The sequence below is a fragment of the Giraffa tippelskirchi genome, chromosome 3 (genome assembly GCF_054371585.1).
Source record: "Giraffa tippelskirchi isolate mGirTip1 chromosome 3, T2T-mGirTip1v1.2.pri, whole genome shotgun sequence".
Taxonomy (NCBI): domain Eukaryota; kingdom Metazoa; phylum Chordata; class Mammalia; order Artiodactyla; family Giraffidae; genus Giraffa; species Giraffa tippelskirchi.
This window is the reverse complement of record NC_137277.1, coordinates 69,475,272-69,492,605: the sequence shown is the minus strand read 5'-3', so window position 1 is coordinate 69,492,605 and position 17,334 is coordinate 69,475,272. Positions and strand designations below refer to the sequence as shown.

General features: G+C 36.0%; 1 protein-coding gene across 24 annotated transcripts in view; it reads left to right on the top strand.

Moving 5' to 3' along the window:
* PMS1 (PMS1 homolog 1, mismatch repair system component) overlaps positions 1 to 17,334 on the top strand; it is a 243,643-nt gene that overhangs the window by 30,030 nt on the left and 196,279 nt on the right. For 20 of the 24 annotated variants that reach the window (XM_081579345.1, XM_081579353.1, XM_081579352.1 and 17 more), the window contains exons 3-4: positions 2,250 to 2,432; positions 13,742 to 13,844. In XM_081579345.1, the coding sequence (XP_081435471.1) occupies positions 2,250 to 2,432; positions 13,742 to 13,844 (286 nt within the window). Of the gene's footprint in view, positions 1 to 2,249; positions 2,433 to 13,741; positions 13,845 to 14,516; positions 14,738 to 17,334 lie in introns of all 24 variants that reach the window. The other 4 variants (XM_081579363.1, XM_081579365.1, XM_081579364.1 and 1 more) reach the window with 2 other exon arrangements.

Sequence of the window (17,334 nt, the reverse complement as noted above, 5' to 3'; positions counted from 1 at the left end):
ATCTTAGGTGACTCTCCCCAGCACCTTGTATTTCTAATTTATCTAAAAAGGAATGACACAGTATCATATAATTTTAGGCTATTAAAAAGGTACTGTATTATTTTTAAATAACAGTCATTATAATTGTAGAAAGATTTTTTTCCCTATATAACTTGTATTTATGGCCATACACATAAAACTCTGTGAAGTAAAGCTTATGATAGAAGTTTGCTACCAAATTTAAAATGTGTACTCATAGAAAGTGTGATGACCATAGGAATTTATGCTTTGTATTTGCAATGTATGCGTATTTTTAGTATTAAATTACCCATATTAAGCTATGATTTGTTTTTCCTCCTCCATTTTCAAATTAAAAACTCACTGAAATTGCTAATTAGGTGTATTTTCTCAGCAGTCTGTTAGGTGACTATTTGCAGAAAGAAATTCAGAAAGTTATAGTGTAACAGATTTTTATTTATTTATGACTACGATAAGTAGTTCAAGAGAGAAAGTATTAAAAAATCAGATTGAGTATTGATAATTGCTGGGCTCTTGGTGGGTAGAACCGGGTGTTGTTTTTGATGGTGATGGTATTCTGCTTTATTTGGGAGATTATATATACACAAAGCACCCTTCAGCCTTGTCATGGCGAAGGGGCTTGCGTAACTCAGTGAAGCTATGAGCCATGCCATGCAGGACCACCCAGGACAGATGGATTATAGGCAGAGTACTTCATGCAAAATGCTGAGCTGGATGACTCACAAGCGGAAATCAAGATTGCCGGGAGAAATACCAACAACCTCAGATATGTAGATGATACCACTCTAGTGCAGAAAGTGAAGAGAAACAGAAGGGCCTTTTGATGAAGGTGAAAGAAGAGAGTGAAAAAGCTGGCTTGAAACTCAGCATTCAAAAAACGAAGATCTTGGCATCCGGTCCCATCACTTCATGGCAAATAGAAGGGGGAAAAAGTAGAAGCAGTGACAGATTTTCTTTTCTTGGGCTCCAAAGTCACTGCAGATGGTGACTGCAGCCATGAAATTAAAAGACACTTGCTTCTTGGAAGAAATGCTGTGACACACCTAGACAGCATATTAAAAAGCAGAGACATCACTTTGCCAACAAATGTCCATATAGTCAAGGCTTCGGTTTTTCCAGTGGTCATATACGGATGTGAGAGTTGGACCATAAAGAAGACTGAGTGCCGAATCATTGATGATTTTTGAAGTGTGGTGTTGGAGAAGACTCTTGAGAGTCCCTGGGACTGCAAGGAAATCAAACCAGTCAGTCCTGAAGGAAATCATCCCTGAATATTCATCAGAAGGACTGATGCTGAGCTCTAGTACTTTGATTACCTGATGGGAAGAACCGTGTCATTGGAAAAGGTCCTGATGCTGGGAAAGATGGAGGGCAGGAGGAGAAGGGGACGGCAGAGGATGAGATGGTTAGATAGCATCACCAATTCAGTGGATGTGAATTTGAGCAAACTCCAGGAGATACAGGACAGAGGAGCCTGGTGTGCTGCAGTCCATGGGATTGCAAAGAGTTGGATACGACTTAGTGACTGAACAACTGCAACATGTATACAAAGGTCTGTATAACTTTGAAGAACATTTCTGGGGAAGTTTAAACACAAATTTAAATGTAAATGCCTATTATATGGAAACAATTCAAGGGAACCTTGAAGATCATACTGATATTATTTTACACTGAATCTGAGTCCAAGGAAAACAAGAAACTTGCCCATTGTACCATAACTAGGAATTGGTAGAGTTAAGAATTTAAACTCTTAACTTCCTTAATGTTAAGTCTACATGCTGTGCTGTGCTTAGTTGCTCAGTCGTGTCCAACTCTTTGCAATTCCATGGGCTGTAGCCCGCCAGGCTCCTCTGACCATGGCAATTCTCCAGGCAAGAATACTGGAGTGGGTTGCCATGCCCTCCTCCAGGGGATCGTCCCAACCCAGGGATCGACCCCAGGTCTCCCGCATTGCAGTTGGATTCTTTACCATATGAGTCACCAGGAAAGCACAAGAATAATGGAGCGAGTAGTCTATCCCTTCTCTGGGGGATCTTCCCGACCCAGGAATCGAACCACTGTCTCCTGCATTGCAGGCAGATTCTTTACCAGCTGAGCTACCAGGGAAGTCCTAAGTTTACATAAGAGATAGATAAATGACAAAACTGTTTCATTTGTGTTACCTTCTGTCTCTAAATGTGATAATAGTTTAATGTCTTTATATACTAAAAGTATTGTTTAACTTTTCATAGGAAAACTATGGATTTGATAAAATTGAAGTGCGAGACAATGGTGAGGGTATCAAGGCTATTGATGCACCTGTAATGGCAGTGAAGTACTACACCTCAAAAATAAGTAGTCATGAAGATCTTGAAAATTTGACAACGTATGGTTTTCGTGGAGAAGCCTTGGGGTCAATTTGTTGTATAGCCGAGGTAAGGTAATTTGTATTGATCATTTTAACAGTTTCATAATAACATGGTATTAGAATTAAGAGAAAACTCACCTAGAATTTGGCAGTTTTTTTTTAACTGTGTAAAATACATGTAACATTTACCATTTTATTGTGTAAAATAGACATCAAATTTACCAGTTTAGTCGTTTTTAAGTTTACAATTCTGTGACATTAAATGCATTGGCTCTGTTGTGTAGGCATCACCACTGTCCATATCCAGGACTTTTTCATCATCTCCAACTGAAGCTGTACCCATTAAACAATAAACCCCTATTCTCCTTTCCTCCGTCCACTGGTCACCAATATTCTACTGTCTGTCTCTATGAGTTTGACTGTTTAGGTGTGTCTTATACTTGGAATCATACAACATTTATCTTGTGTGTCTGGTTTATTTCACTTAGCATAATGTCTTTAAGGTTCATACATGTTATAACGTGTATTAGAATTTCATTCTTCTTAAGGGTGAATGATACTCCATTGTATGTATAAACCATATTTTATTTATTCATTTATCTGTCAAGAGACATTTGGGTTATTTCCACTGTTTGACTCTTGTGAAGATTGGTGTACAAGTGTCTGAGTCCTTGCTTTCACTTTTTTGGGTATACACCCAGAAGTGGAATCACAGGGTCAAATGGTTCAGTAATCCCCCCTTATCCATGGTTTTTCTTTCTGTGGTTTCAGTTACTGCAGTCAACCACTGTCAGAAAATATTAAGTGGAAAAATTCCAGAAATAATTCATAAGTTGTGTGCCATTCTGTGTAGCATGATGAAATATTGTGTAGTTGTGCTCTGTCCTGCCTAGGATGTGAATTATCTGTCTGTCTTATGTATCCACGTTGCATACACTGCCAGCCTTTTAGTCACTTTCTAACTGGGTGAGTTACTAGATCTGTCAAGGTATCACAGTGCTTGTTTTCAAAGGAGCCCTTATTTTACTTAATAATGGCCCCCAGAGTACAAGAGTAGTGATGCCAGCAATTCAGATATTCTCTTACTGTGCCTGATTTATAAATTAAACTTTATCTTATATATGTGTATATAGAAAAAAACATAGTATATATAGGGTTTGATACCATCTGCAGTTTCAGGCATCCACTGGGGATTTTGAAACGTGTCTCCTGTGGATAAGGAGGACTACTGTAATTAATTTTTTGAGGAATGGCAAAGAGTGTTTTTTAGTGGTAATATATATATATAAGAGGGAAAAAATGGTTTATTCATCTAATGGCTTGGAAAAGTATTAAAATTAAACAGGTAACTATAGCATTTCTCAGAGCCTTTACTGTACTAAAGTGCATTATGAATCTCTGAGGTTGGTTTACAGTAGGGACATTTCCTGCACACTTGGCTATGAAACCCTTTTATTGAGATACCTATCACTTAATTCTGTTCTGCTGTGGAACACACTCTGGAAATACTACACTGGTCAACACAGATAATTAGACTGTGCTCTAGAGATATGTAGAGAAGGAAGTGGCAACTCACTCCAGTATTCTTGCCTGGAGAGTCCCATGGACAGATGAGCCTGGTGAGCTACAGTCCATGGGGTCACAAGGAGTCAGACATGACTGAGCAAACACTCAGTCACTCACTAGAGATATGCAATGACTTGGGCTAAACCCTAGTTAGAATTTTCCTCTCCTGACTGCTAGATGTTTTCAGTGTCTATAAAGCCTTCATTCAGTTGATGTCTGACCCACTGCGTTGCATAGTATCAATTCTATGTCACTGCCTCTTCCCTAGATCACACAACTGGTTTTTGGCAAAGCCCATCTAGAACCTTGATCTCTTCATTTCCATGTATATCAGTTATGTTTGATCACTAGTTGTTTCGTGCTGTAGTGTTCTCTTGTGTGTTAGGGTCTGTTTTACAATGTGATTGTGTGCGAATGAGTGACATGGTAACTGTGAGGGTCTCTTTAGCTACCTATGTTTGCCTGGTGGCTATGTATCCTTTCATTTGTGCTTACTGCTGTTAAGGTGAGAATGCTCAGGTGCAGTAAAATGATCGGACTTATTGTCTCAGAAAAGTGGCAAAGATATGAGATATTGTTGCTGTTTCATTATCTATTTAGTAATCTACTCTCCCCAACAGTGATCCCTTCTCCAGGCTTCTCAGTCTTCCGTCAGCCCTTCCCTTAGAGTGTCTGCATAAAGTAGGTTTTCTCCATTTTTTGTGGAAAGGTCCCATCTAGGTATTCACTTACTCTTTCTTTGACTTCAGGGCTCTGTAAGCTGATGATGCTTAAGAAAGAAAAATTGTGGGTTGTGGAGGAGGGAGAGTTTAAAGGGTGAAGTTATGCTGTTCTAGCTCAGAGGACCTTGCTTGTTAGAATCCAGATGTTCAGACGTCACTAAAGGAGAAAAGACCTTGACATTCCTTAAGTGTATCAGTCAGTCAGTTTAGTTGCTCAGTCGTATCCGACTCTTTGCGACCCCATGAATCACAGCACGCCAGGCCTCCCTGTCCATCACCAACTCCCGGAGTTTACCCAAACTCATGTCCATCGAGTCGGTGATGCCATCCAGCCATCTCATCCTCTGTCGTACCCTTCTCCTCCTGCCCCCAATCCTTCCCAGCATCAGGGTCTTTTCCATTGAGTCAACTCTTCACATGAGGTGGCCAAAGTATTGGAGTTTCACCTTCAACATCAGTCCTTCCAATGAACACCCAGGACTGATCTCCTTTAGGATGGACTGGTTGGATCTCCTTGCAGTCCAAGGGACTCTCAAGAGTCTTCTCCAACACCACAGTTCAAAAGCATCCATTCTTTGGCTCTCAGCTTTCTTCACAGTCCAACTCTCACATCCATACATGACCACTGGAAAACCCATAGCCTTGACTAGATGGACCTTTGTTGGCAAAGTAATGTCCCTGCTTTTCACTATGCTATCTAGGTTGGTCATAACTTTCCTTCCAAGAAGTAAGTGTCTTTTAATTTCATGGCTGCAGTCAACATCAGCAGTGATTTTGGAGCCCAAAAAAATAGTCAGCCACTGTTTCCACTGTTTCCCCCTCTATTTCCCATGAAGTGATGGGACCAGATGCCATGATCTTAGTTTTCTGAATGTTGAGCTTTAAGCCAACTTTTTCACTCTCCTCTTTCACTTTCATCAAGAGGCTCTTTAGTTCTTCTTCACTTTCTGCCATAAGGGTGGTGTCATCCGCATATCTGAGGTTATTGCTATTTCTCCCGGCAATCTTGATTCCAGCTTGTGTTTCTTCCAGCCCAGCGTTTCTCATAATGTACTCTGCATAGAAGTTAAATAAGCAGGGTGACAATATACAGCCTTGATGTACTCCTTTTCCTATTTGGAACCCGTCTGTTGTTCCATGTCCAGATCTAACTGTTGCTTCCTGACCTGCATACAGGTTTATCAAGAGGCAGGTCAGGTGATCCAGTATTCCCATCTCCTTCAGAATTTTCCACAGTTTATTGTGATCCACACAGTCAAAGGCTTTGGCATAGTCAATAAAGCAGAAATAAATGTTTTTCTGGAACTCTCTTGCTTTTTTGATGATCCATCAGATGTTGGCAATGTGATCTCTGGTTCCTCTGCCTTTTCTAAAACCAACTTGAACATCTGGAAGTTCATGGTTCACGTATTGCCGAAGCCTGGCTTGGAGAATTTTGAGCATTACTTTACTAGCGTGTGAGATGAGTGCAATTGTGCGGTAGTTTGAGCATTCCTTAAGCGTATACTGTGTAAAAATCTCTATCCAAACTCTTGCACACCTTGTGCTTTCTCTATCTTTCTCAGCACTTGCTTTATTTAGAGTTCACTGAGTCTCCAAAATTTACTGGCCATTGCCCAATTTTATCCCCATAGACTGTATATTGGAACCTATAGTCCTGGAATCTTGTAGGAGTCTGTTTTGTTTTGTTTTTTTTAAATTGGGATGTGATTTGTACCAGAGAGGCTTTGAAGCTCCCAGTACTTAATACTGTTGTTTGAGTTCTCAGGGCTGTTTTTAAAATTGTGTTATTTGTTTGAGGTAAAGTATTTGTTTTTTTAACTATTGTCTGAATTTGGCATATAGTTGTTAAGCTTTATTTTGACAGGTAGTGTTAAATAATATATTGTTCAGCCTTTTTGTATTTTCTGTAAGATGTGTATATTAGCCTTTGAGAACTGAAGTTGGTCATTATCAACTTTGTCTGCTAGGTGGCAGTACTATACTTAGTCTTTTAAAATACATTGTACATAAGTCATAATTTATCCAAATCTTCACTGTAGTTATGATTTTAGATGGCAGTCTGGCAAGTCTTTATCCATTGGTACTCTGCATTGTTTTTTCATTTGATTACTTAAGCCCACTTAATATCCAAATTTATCGTTTGATCTCTTGATTCATTTTTGAGGTATTTGAATGTCTTGAGTATAAATACTTAAAATAATTTTGTTCATCAAAATTACAAAAGGAGTAAAAAATTGTCAAATTATCACAATGATAGAAAACTGTAAGCTTTAAAAAATTATGTTCAATTTACATATTTCAGAGTCCAAAGTTTATCTTAGAAAATATTCCAGTATTTTATGGACTCTCTTTCCTTGTATGTCTTTGGGAAAATCACACGTAGATATGTGTGCGTGTGTGTAAATTTTTATGTATGTATACTTCAGATCAAGATTTAGACCATTATCAGCACCCCTGAAGGCCTCTCTCATTCCCGCTTCCAGCTAGTATGCCTCAAAAGGTAGTGGCTCTTCTGATCTGTATCACAGAGATTAGGCATACCTGTACTTGAACTTGATCTAAATGGACTCTTTCGTCACAGATGTTTTGATGATTTAGATTGTTTCTGATACAAAGGATTCCGGTATTAGTAGTGGACCCTTACCCACCTTATACAGGGCAACCTTGTAAAGGCCCTATTCTGATTCAGAAACAACTCTGCCATGCTGTTTCTGCTCCAGAGTGCCCCCCCCCGGGGCCTGCCAAGGCATGCTGTGACTGTGGCACAGCCCCACTTGTTCCTGTCTTGCCCCACAAATGATCATCTCTGGAGCACTCCCCAGTGCTAGTCTCCATCTTAGTCTTTTATGGTTTAGTCTCCCCATATTATTGATAAGAAAATGAGGTTTTCTGAAGCGAATGCCAGGTTGCTTTTTTTTAATTTATTTATTTTAATTGGAGGCTAATTACTTTACAATATTGTAGTGGTTTTTGCCATACATTGACATGAATCAGCCATGGGTGTACATGTGTTCCCCATCCCGAACCCTCCCCCCACCTCCCTCCCCATCCCATCCCTCAGGATCATCCCAGTTCACCAGCACCAAGTGCCCTGTCTCATGCATTGAACCTGGCCTGGCGATCTGCTTCACCATGTTTCAACCCTACCCTCTCAAATCATCCCACCCTCGCCTTCTCCCACAGAGTCCAAAAGACTGTTCTTTACATCTGTGTCTCTTCTGCTGTCTCACATACAGGGTCATCATTAACCATCTTTCTAAATTCCACATTATGCGTTAGTATACTATATTGGTGTTTTTCTTTCTGACTGACTTCACTCTCTATAATAGGCTTCAGTTTCATCCACCTCATTAGAACTGATTCAAATACATTCTTTTTAATAATGCCAGGTTTTCTTAACCCAACTTCAAAACAGTCTAATAATAAGTCAGCTAAAGTTTCTTTGTCTACTGTATGTGAGTGGTTTATTACAGAGGAACTGTGCACAGTGAAGTAAGTAGAATATGAAAATTGTGATCTCTTTTAGAGACACATAATGTATCCATGGCAAAGCCAAAAATTCATTTATAATTTCACACCTCTCAGTACTGGGTTTTCCACAGTAGCTCATGTTGCCTTCTTACTAGCATGATTAGAAAGGTATTAATAAGTTTAAAAATGCCTCATATTAAAATAATGAATATACTCAGGTCCATAGTGCTCAATAGAGATTTTATCATAGGGAGTAGTCAAGTTGAAATGTATATCGGAGGCTTCTGAATAGTATTTCAGAAACACAGAAATTAATATATAATTCTTAAGGTCAATTATATTTTAAAATTAAAACTTATTATTCAGGAAGACAAATTAATGAGTGCTTTTTTGGGGAAAAATATTACTTTTTAAACAATATTCTTCACCATTCAGAAAGAATTGAAGTTGCAAGTATAGAAGTTACATGTTTATTTTAAAGACTCCAATTTATTTCGGAGATTTTTGGATAGAGATTGCTATTACACAATAAAAATTTGTGATTTGGTTATTTTATTGGCCAAACTAGCTGATGTAGATAAATTTAAAGTCATACAGATGTAAATCATCTCTGACTAGGTAAATTGATAATAGACAATTGGGATATAGTTTTGTCACACAGCCATCACTCAAAACTCCAACTGTTGAAACTATCTTGTGTAAGATTATTTTAAAGTTAATCATAATTTTAGTTATAAAAAGAAAAATTAAGTAGACTTTCAGCAAAATTGTCTGTTGAAATTTAAAATACATCTAATTCTGTTTTTTTAATTTATGCATTTTAAAAGAATGAGCAGTTTTCCTAATTTGTCAGTTATAAAATGACTTACAATCAGTCCAAAAGAGTGAAAAATAAATTTTTATAACAGAATGGTATTTAAAACTGGAATTACCTGTTTCCGTAATCTGATGAATGTATCAGTGACTGAAACAAAGTGATTCATACGGTTTTTAAAAAATTATATCATTAAGCATAACATCTCTTGAAATTTATTGTTGTGAAACAGTAATTTTGGGATATTCGTCAGTCTTGTGTTACATTCCTGGTACTTATTACCAAACATACTGACTAGAATGAGCTAGAGGTAGTGAAAGTCCTATTTTGACATGTCCATAAAAATTTTTAAGAAGACTGTTTGTATATATTCTTTCTACTACATAATGAAACACACAATAAAATCCTTCTAGGCTGACATTTTATATATATTATGTTAAAACTATTTTTTTCTCCAAAGAAATGTATAAGAAACTCAAAAGTGTTTTGAACTAGATTTTAAATGGAAGCTAAGTCACATCTCAGTTTTGGGGGGAATGTAGGATATTTTTAATTTGTTTTGTTTTCTTCAAATTAGAACAAACTTTGAACAGGGACTCAGAAACCTAATTATCATTTCCAAGAATGTGAATGAGAATTGGCCAAAAGCATAAAACTTTTCTGAGTCTTTTTTTTTTTAATCTATAAAGTGGAGATAGTGATTTGTGGATCAAATGAAATAATACATATTAAAGTATCTTGAATATGGTCATGTGCCATACAGATGAAATTTCTTTTACTCTGGACTTGAATGTGAGAAGTAGTATGCATCGGTATCACACAGGTGATGGAATTATCAGGCTTGCTCATTCTCTTGTTTGTAATCAGTATTTCACCTTCACTTTCAAAGTTTATGCAAACCCCTCAACGTTTTGGGAAATCCTTTCTAAAATTTAACAGCCATGCCTAGGTAAATTCCGTCTAATTCTCACCAGTGGTCTTTATTCTATAGCTTAAATTTATTTTTTTTCTCTTGTTTTTCCCTTGGAAGAATTAGAAGAGTTGACGACCATCCTCTTGCCTAACGCTCATGTTTATTGATTCATTCATCCAAAATTTTTAAAGTGGTTATAATGTGCTGAGTGTTAGGTTGGTCTGTCAAATTCATTGTACATTTTGTGATGAGATGATAAGGGATATATAAGTTTGTTTTTGTTTTATGTTACATTAAACCTCCATGGCTTAAATGGGGCAGAATAAGAAGCTAAGTCATTCTGTTTTGAAGATGGAAGTTGGGATGCCCTTATTTGTGGTCCCACAGAGCTGTAGAATAGTAGAGGGAAGCCTCTAGCTTCATTCTGATGTTTCCTGCTCCCTGTTACACAGTGCAGGAAACCTCCTGTGTCCCTGAGAGCCATTGTGGTAAGGCTTTAATTAGAATAGGCACGGAATTTTTGAAGCAGTTGGTATATCATGTTTCCTAAATGCAACTTTCTCACTGATAATAAAACTGTTGAAAGGAGAAAAGCCAGGGCCAGGATCTCCCTGTTGCTAGTGTCCCACAGTGAAGTACCTGGGGGAAGGCTTTGAAGTCATGACGTACAGCTATAGGCAGACAGGCAGGCATACTCACACTGAGAAAGAAAAAGACATGTCAGTGATCCATGTGCAGTGCATATTTCAACTGAATTATGAGGACCATTTACCTTATTTTTCAGATTTATGTTTTTGTGCCAAAGTATTTGTCCAAAAGTCAGCAGAAACAGAACAAAACCAAAAAACCTCCATAGAACTTTAATTATCTTACATGAAATTTTGTCAGGAGAGGATTTTTTTTTTCATGAATTCAAAGATATATCCTAAGCTTTTAATTTACTTACTTTCTGAAACATTGAGAAAAATAGTACTTATCTAAAGCTTAAATGCTTTTATGCAATTTTAACTTTGTAATAGTATTATAATTTCTTGAAACTCATTAACTAGACCAGAGAGTCAGTTTTTAACAATTGATAATTAATATAACCTCTAAGGACTTCTAAAACTTCTTTTAAAATAAACTTCTCATTTTAAAATTCTTTAAAATAAATTTATTTCTTCTCTTGAGAACACCACTTGAGTCATTCACTGCCACAGTTCCTCAATGTCTCTAGTCAAAAGCACCAGTAATAATCTGTAATATTAGAGATGCATCTGATGGTGGTACCAATTCAAATGGGTTAGCTGCTGCACAGCTAACAGCAGCTAACACATTCTGAACCTGTGCCTGGTCCAAAAAAAGGTTTCCTGTCCAGGACACAGGGTCATATGATGAAATGAACTCTTGAAATACAATTCCTTCCTCTGAGACACACTGTGTTGTATGAATTTGTGAACCTTCGCTTGTGCGTGTTACCCTTCACTGTGTTTTGCAGTGAATTACAAAGGATTTCCTATCTAAATAAATTTTCAGAGTACCATAAACAATTTAGTTTTTAAAATTTTAACACTGGAAGACGATATTATGTTCTTTTTTTTTTTAACTTCTTTAACATAAATGTTGCGTTATGACCACTAAGAGTCTATTTTGCTTTTTAGCACTTCAGTTTATTCATCTAGGCTGGAGTGTGTTTACTGTTCCTAATGGTTTAAGGCTAAATCTGTAAAATGCTTTGAAGTAGTTAAAGCAAAACCCATGTAACCTTATAAAGTATTAGCATCATCTTCATCTTATCATCACCCTTCTCTTAAGATGATAGTGTAATCATTTATTCAGGACCATCTAGCAAGCCACTGGCAGAGTTAGTACTAGAACTCAGAGTTCCAGGGCTGCCTTTACTCAGTGACACCAGCTTACGTCAGGTGGCTAGCTCTTTGGAGAATAGAAATAGAATTCAATTGACCTTGGAATTTTGGAGCAGTGTTTGTTTAAATGTAGAATTATTTTTAGAGGGACAATCATAAAATGATTAAATTAGAAATAGGAAAGAAAATCTCTAGCAATTTCTGTCCTCTTTGTTTTTAACAAACTTTACTAGAGGGAATCACTATTGGAGACAGTAGGGTTGGGATGTAGCTGGGAAGATTGAGATTGGTTATCAGGAAAACTTTTAAAATAGAACTTTTGAACCATGAAGTGTATTATTGGAAATAGAAGAATCACTTAAGAGTATACAGAGGCTCACAACTTTGTTTCAGATACAACTTTTTTTTGGTAGCAAGATGATTATTATTTATTTTATTTATTTGTTTTTAATTTTTGACTGCACTGGGTCTTCCTTGCTGTGAACGGGCTTTCTCTAGTTGGGACAAGTGGGTGCTCCTCCCCGTTGCAGTGCTCAGTTTTCTCATCGTGGTGGCTTCCGTTGTTGCAGAGCACCAGCTTGGGGGTGCACAGGCTTCAGTAGTTGCAGCTCACGGGCTTGAGAGCTCAGGCTCAGTAGTTGTGGTTCACGGTCTTAGTTGCCCCACAGCATGTGGAATCTTCCTGGACCAGGGGTCAAACCCCGTATCCCTGCATTGGCAGGTGGATTCCTAACCACTCGACCCCCAGGGAAGTCCTCAGGTACAACTTTTGGTGGGGGGGTGGGGACATTTATGACAGAAATAGCCTGCAGCAATGAGCCTCTAATAATGATTTTATGGACATCACCCTTGGAGAAAATCTAACAGACTCTGCTAGTACTGTGAGCTAGAGAAACCATATATATATATATATATATATATATATATTTGTGTGTGTGTGTGGTGACTGGTATTGCCTTTGTGGTACCTACATGTTCCACAGAGCCATCTGGCCTACCATAAATTAGAGCATGGTTAGGACTTGGTGACAGAATCATCAAATGTAGACCCATCTGGACCTAGATGAATTCCAGTAGTGGTGCTGAATCTTTGTGGCTTGTTTCTAAATTATATAGATGTATTTTAAGATAGTCAGCTCTGCTTAGTCCAAGGATGACTGAGAAAGATTGCGCCCAATTCTGGGTCATCATTGCTCACTTGAAATGTGAGACAGCTTTTTTGAATCCACCCTGCTTTTTTGCCAGCATTCCCACTCACCAACTATGGTATTTTCTGATAATGGAATGTTTTACCATTGTTATAGCATGTGTTCTTCTAGTAATCTCACAAAGTTGGTAAGTAGAAAGCTGAGGATGAGGATGGCTCAGAAGAGTTCAGACATTCTTAAATTTATATTTCTATGACTGTAACATCTTAGGAAATATTTTCATGCTGAATGGAATCCTTTTTTATATGTTTTAATTCTAGTTTTTTAAATAAAACATTTCCATTTAAACTGAGTTTAAAGCTTGGGTTTAAGAAATATTGCTGATATATCAACATGTATGTTTGATTTATTGATTTTTATTCTTTTGAACCATTAACTTGAAATACAGAAGTGCAATTTTACACTCAATATAAAGGAAGGAGTGAATGATCACTTTACAAAAGAATTTTTCACTTTGCCAGCAACTTTGTGGGAATTGTCTGTTGAAAAGCAAGCTTCCCTAATGCAATTGAAGTATTTGATTTTACAGACGTTAAGTCATTTAATACATACAGTACAAATAGCCATTCAAGTATACTGATGTGTGTGTGTGTGTTTTAAGGTAATATATTTGAAATAAAAATCAGTAATTTGCAACATGAAAAATGTAAGCTAGCCTGTTGTTTATTAGTGTATCACTAAGGAATATTTCAAAGAGAAGTGGTTGTAAGAACTTATTAAGTCAAACTTTTTTCAATTGAGAGAATATACATTTATTATTTTAAACCTCACTTTATAATGAGCCCACTGCAGTATATAGAATCATAATTTTATTTGCGTTTTCCTTATTCTAGGTTTCAATTACAACAAAGACAGCTGCTGATAGCTTTAGCACCCAGTATGTTTTAGATGGTGGCGGTCACATAATTTCTCAAAAACCTTCACATCTTGGTCAAGGTAAGACAGAAGCTTTGTAGCATTCTTTGCCTTTCTTTCTTGGTTTTTTTTTTTTTTTTTTTTTTTAATTGTTTTCTCTTTAAATTCAAAGGTATTGCTTTGGGTTTGATTCTCATAAAGTCTGGTTAAGTTCCAATTGAACATTTAGCCTTACTCTAGCTGCTGATTTTTTTAAATACATAAAGTTCTCAAGAGGAATTGTGTGAAAGACTTTGAGCAACAACATGAATTAGTTATTCTATAAAAATTGTAAGAGCAGTTGTTTTACTTGGTCATTAGTGTCTTCTTTATATGAAGGATAATATTTTTTTTGAAATGACTAAAACATTATTGATTTAGTAATGCGTGGCAGTAAACATTATTGATTTAGTAATGTATGGAAATTAACCATACTAATCAAGAAATTATTAAATAAATAATTTAAAATATATTATTTATGGAAAACTTCAAATGTACATATAAATAGAATAAGTACTCGTCTCTCAGTTTTAGTAATTATCAACTCATTGCTAATGTTTCATATATTATTTGAAGCAAATAAATACATTATACTTACTATTTGTAATTTAGTTGTTTAGTATTTTATACACTTACACAGTGTTAGTACATTTTAATTGACATCTTTTTAAGTTCCTCTCCTACTTATTTTGGGCTTCTCTGGTGGTTCACCAGTAAAGAATCCACCCGCCAATGCAGAAGACGTGGTTCGATCCCTGGTTCGGGAAGATCCCCTAGAAGAGGAAATGGCAACCCACTCCAGTATTCTTGCCTAGGAAATCCCATGGACAGAGGAGCCTGGCAGGTTACAGTCCAGGGGTTTGCAAAAGAGTAAGACATGACTTAGAGACTGAACAACTACCTATTTACTCCTAGAGAAAAATATCTCTTCAGATGTGAGTTTCACATATCTACTTTAATCTTTTGCTATTAAGTTCTGGTAATGGGATGTATAAAGTTGAGAGAAGATTAAAGATACGGCCTGTTTAGAGTCATGCGCAAAAGAATTATGAGATCTGAAAAAGGACTTGTGTTGTTGAGTATTTTGTTGTTAGTTGTCCTTCCAATTTGTGGTGTAAATTCATTTTTAATGTTTTGGTCCCTCGTTGTAATTTATCAAAGCACTATATTTTTTTCTGTGGTTTCTTCCCTCCAATTTTAATGTAAAATTATTGGATTTATTTTTTTCAAATGATTTCTTTCTTCATTGAAATTTATTTTCTTGTATCATAATACTGATACCAGATTTTTTCATTCTTTCTCTTATTTTATAAATCTTCATTTATACTTTTGCTCATTAAAAATTAATATTTTTTCATCTACATAAAGGAAAGAGTTAATAGGAACCCTTAAGAAAACAGTTTCCCCTCATTTATTCGGTAAATAAAAATGAGCTCAAGTCTAATAGCAATTTAATTTGATGTATTATATTGTGCATGCTTTAATTAAAAGTAATAGATTGTGATTCTTTTCTTTTTTATGTACTGAAAATAAAGACAAAGAGAAGGCATTTTTTAATATGATCCCTATCCAGAAATGCTCTTACCCCTCTTAGGAGTTCAAATTAAGAAACCATTAGGAGATATTTGAGTGGCTATCCTGTGGAGTACTTTGAAGTAATCTAGTCACCTTATAAAACTGAAATGTATTTATTTTTATCTTAGTAGTAGCCAGTCTAATCTGGATGGCCAGTGCCTCTGCATCACTCATACTTCTCATGCTTTTCTGTATTCATTTCCATGGGAACTATCGAATAACAGTCCTTAAACAGGGAATCCTTCTGATCTTTGCCCATTTGCTGATTCATTTTTTTTCTTGCTGACCTAAGCCTTCTCTGCTTTTAGTGAGACTGTGTAGGCATATTAAGAAATTTCTACAGTCAGTAAATGAACCTTATTTTCTTAGCATATTCCTCTTATCTTAAGAAACTACTTACTTAGAAGGTCAGTAGTTGTGAAAGTAGTTACTGTCTTTCATAACTCACTTCCCCCCACCAATTGCCTAGATAAACAACAAAAAGTCAAACTCCTAGTTTCTTATTGCTCCAGGTAGGTGTATTATAGAAATCCACAAGCACTTTCAAATGCCTCTTAACACTTACATTGCCTTAGTGCTGATAGTTGCTGAGTGATTAAATCACAGACTCACATTTCACCACCAGCTGTCATTCAGCTTCCATTTAAATATTTTCTATGTAAGATAAAACTACAGTACAACCATCCTAATTAATACCTGTGCATTTATGGTTCTTGTAGATTAATTTCTGCTGTGGTGTGAATGTCTTTGCTTAGCAGTTACTCCTCATATCATCTGATAGGATGGTGATACCTGTAGATAACCTAACTGGAGATGGAGAGACAGCTAACAGCAACATCTTTCTTAGGCATTTTAAAATTCAGTACCCCCTTAAAACATATTTTAAAATGTTTAAGAATTGTTTACTAGAGGTCCCAGTTCTGATTTTTCCAGATATAGGTATTTATTTTATGGATTAATTTAATCATTTAAAATAATGTGTGTGTTTAATGTATAATTTTATTTATTTTTTATTTTTTTGGAATATCATTTTAAATTACCCTTACCTTCTGTTCACTTCTGCTTTAAAACATTTTAAAAATTAACAAGAAATGTAAAAATAAGTTTCTAGCTTTTAAATTATTTTACCAAGAACTCTGACTAAATGACTTGTTTTGATACTTTTTTTGTCATCGATTCTATTTCCTTTACCCTAGATAATCAGCTTTAAGCTTTCTAAATTGATTTACCCTCCAAGACAAATTGTTTTAACACCTCCTAGTAATTCTGCCTTAGGAATTTCTCAGATATCAAAAGTAGTATATTTAAAGTACTCTGATCAGGGTATATGTTTTCCCTACCCCGTTATTAGAGTAGAGCATCATGTTCTTTGTAAATACTTGGTATGTGTGATTGTGTATGTATTGAAAAAATTTTTTTTCTTAAGAATAGAACTTTATTCATTGAATAACTTAAGAAAACTTTGATATAGTCAAGCAACCATACCTCTTTACATTGGGAATATAAATAGCTGCCTTATGGCATAACATAGGGTCATGTAAAAATATAACAGGGAGCATATTACAGGACTGCAGTTTAATTCTGGTGTTTATAGAATGTGCTAAAGTTAGAGAGCTGAGCAGTTCTCTTGTAAAATATGATAGTATACTAAGGCCTCCTCCGTATTGGCCAATATTGCTTGGTATTTTTTTAAGGATATACATTTCATTTGGAATCAGCAAAGTTTTCCATCATTAAGTTTTATTCAAACATATGTATATAATTCTTGGCTTTTTGGTAATTCTCAATTTGTTCAGAGAAAATGTTTTTAGCTGGTGAAGCAATAAATTATCAGTTAATGTACGGGTTAGGTACAGTGTGGTCTTCAATGCATAACATATATTTAAAAGCCAACATAACATCTTTTTCCTTTCATAAACACATATTTGCTCTACTGGTTTCTGCCTACCTTCCTTAC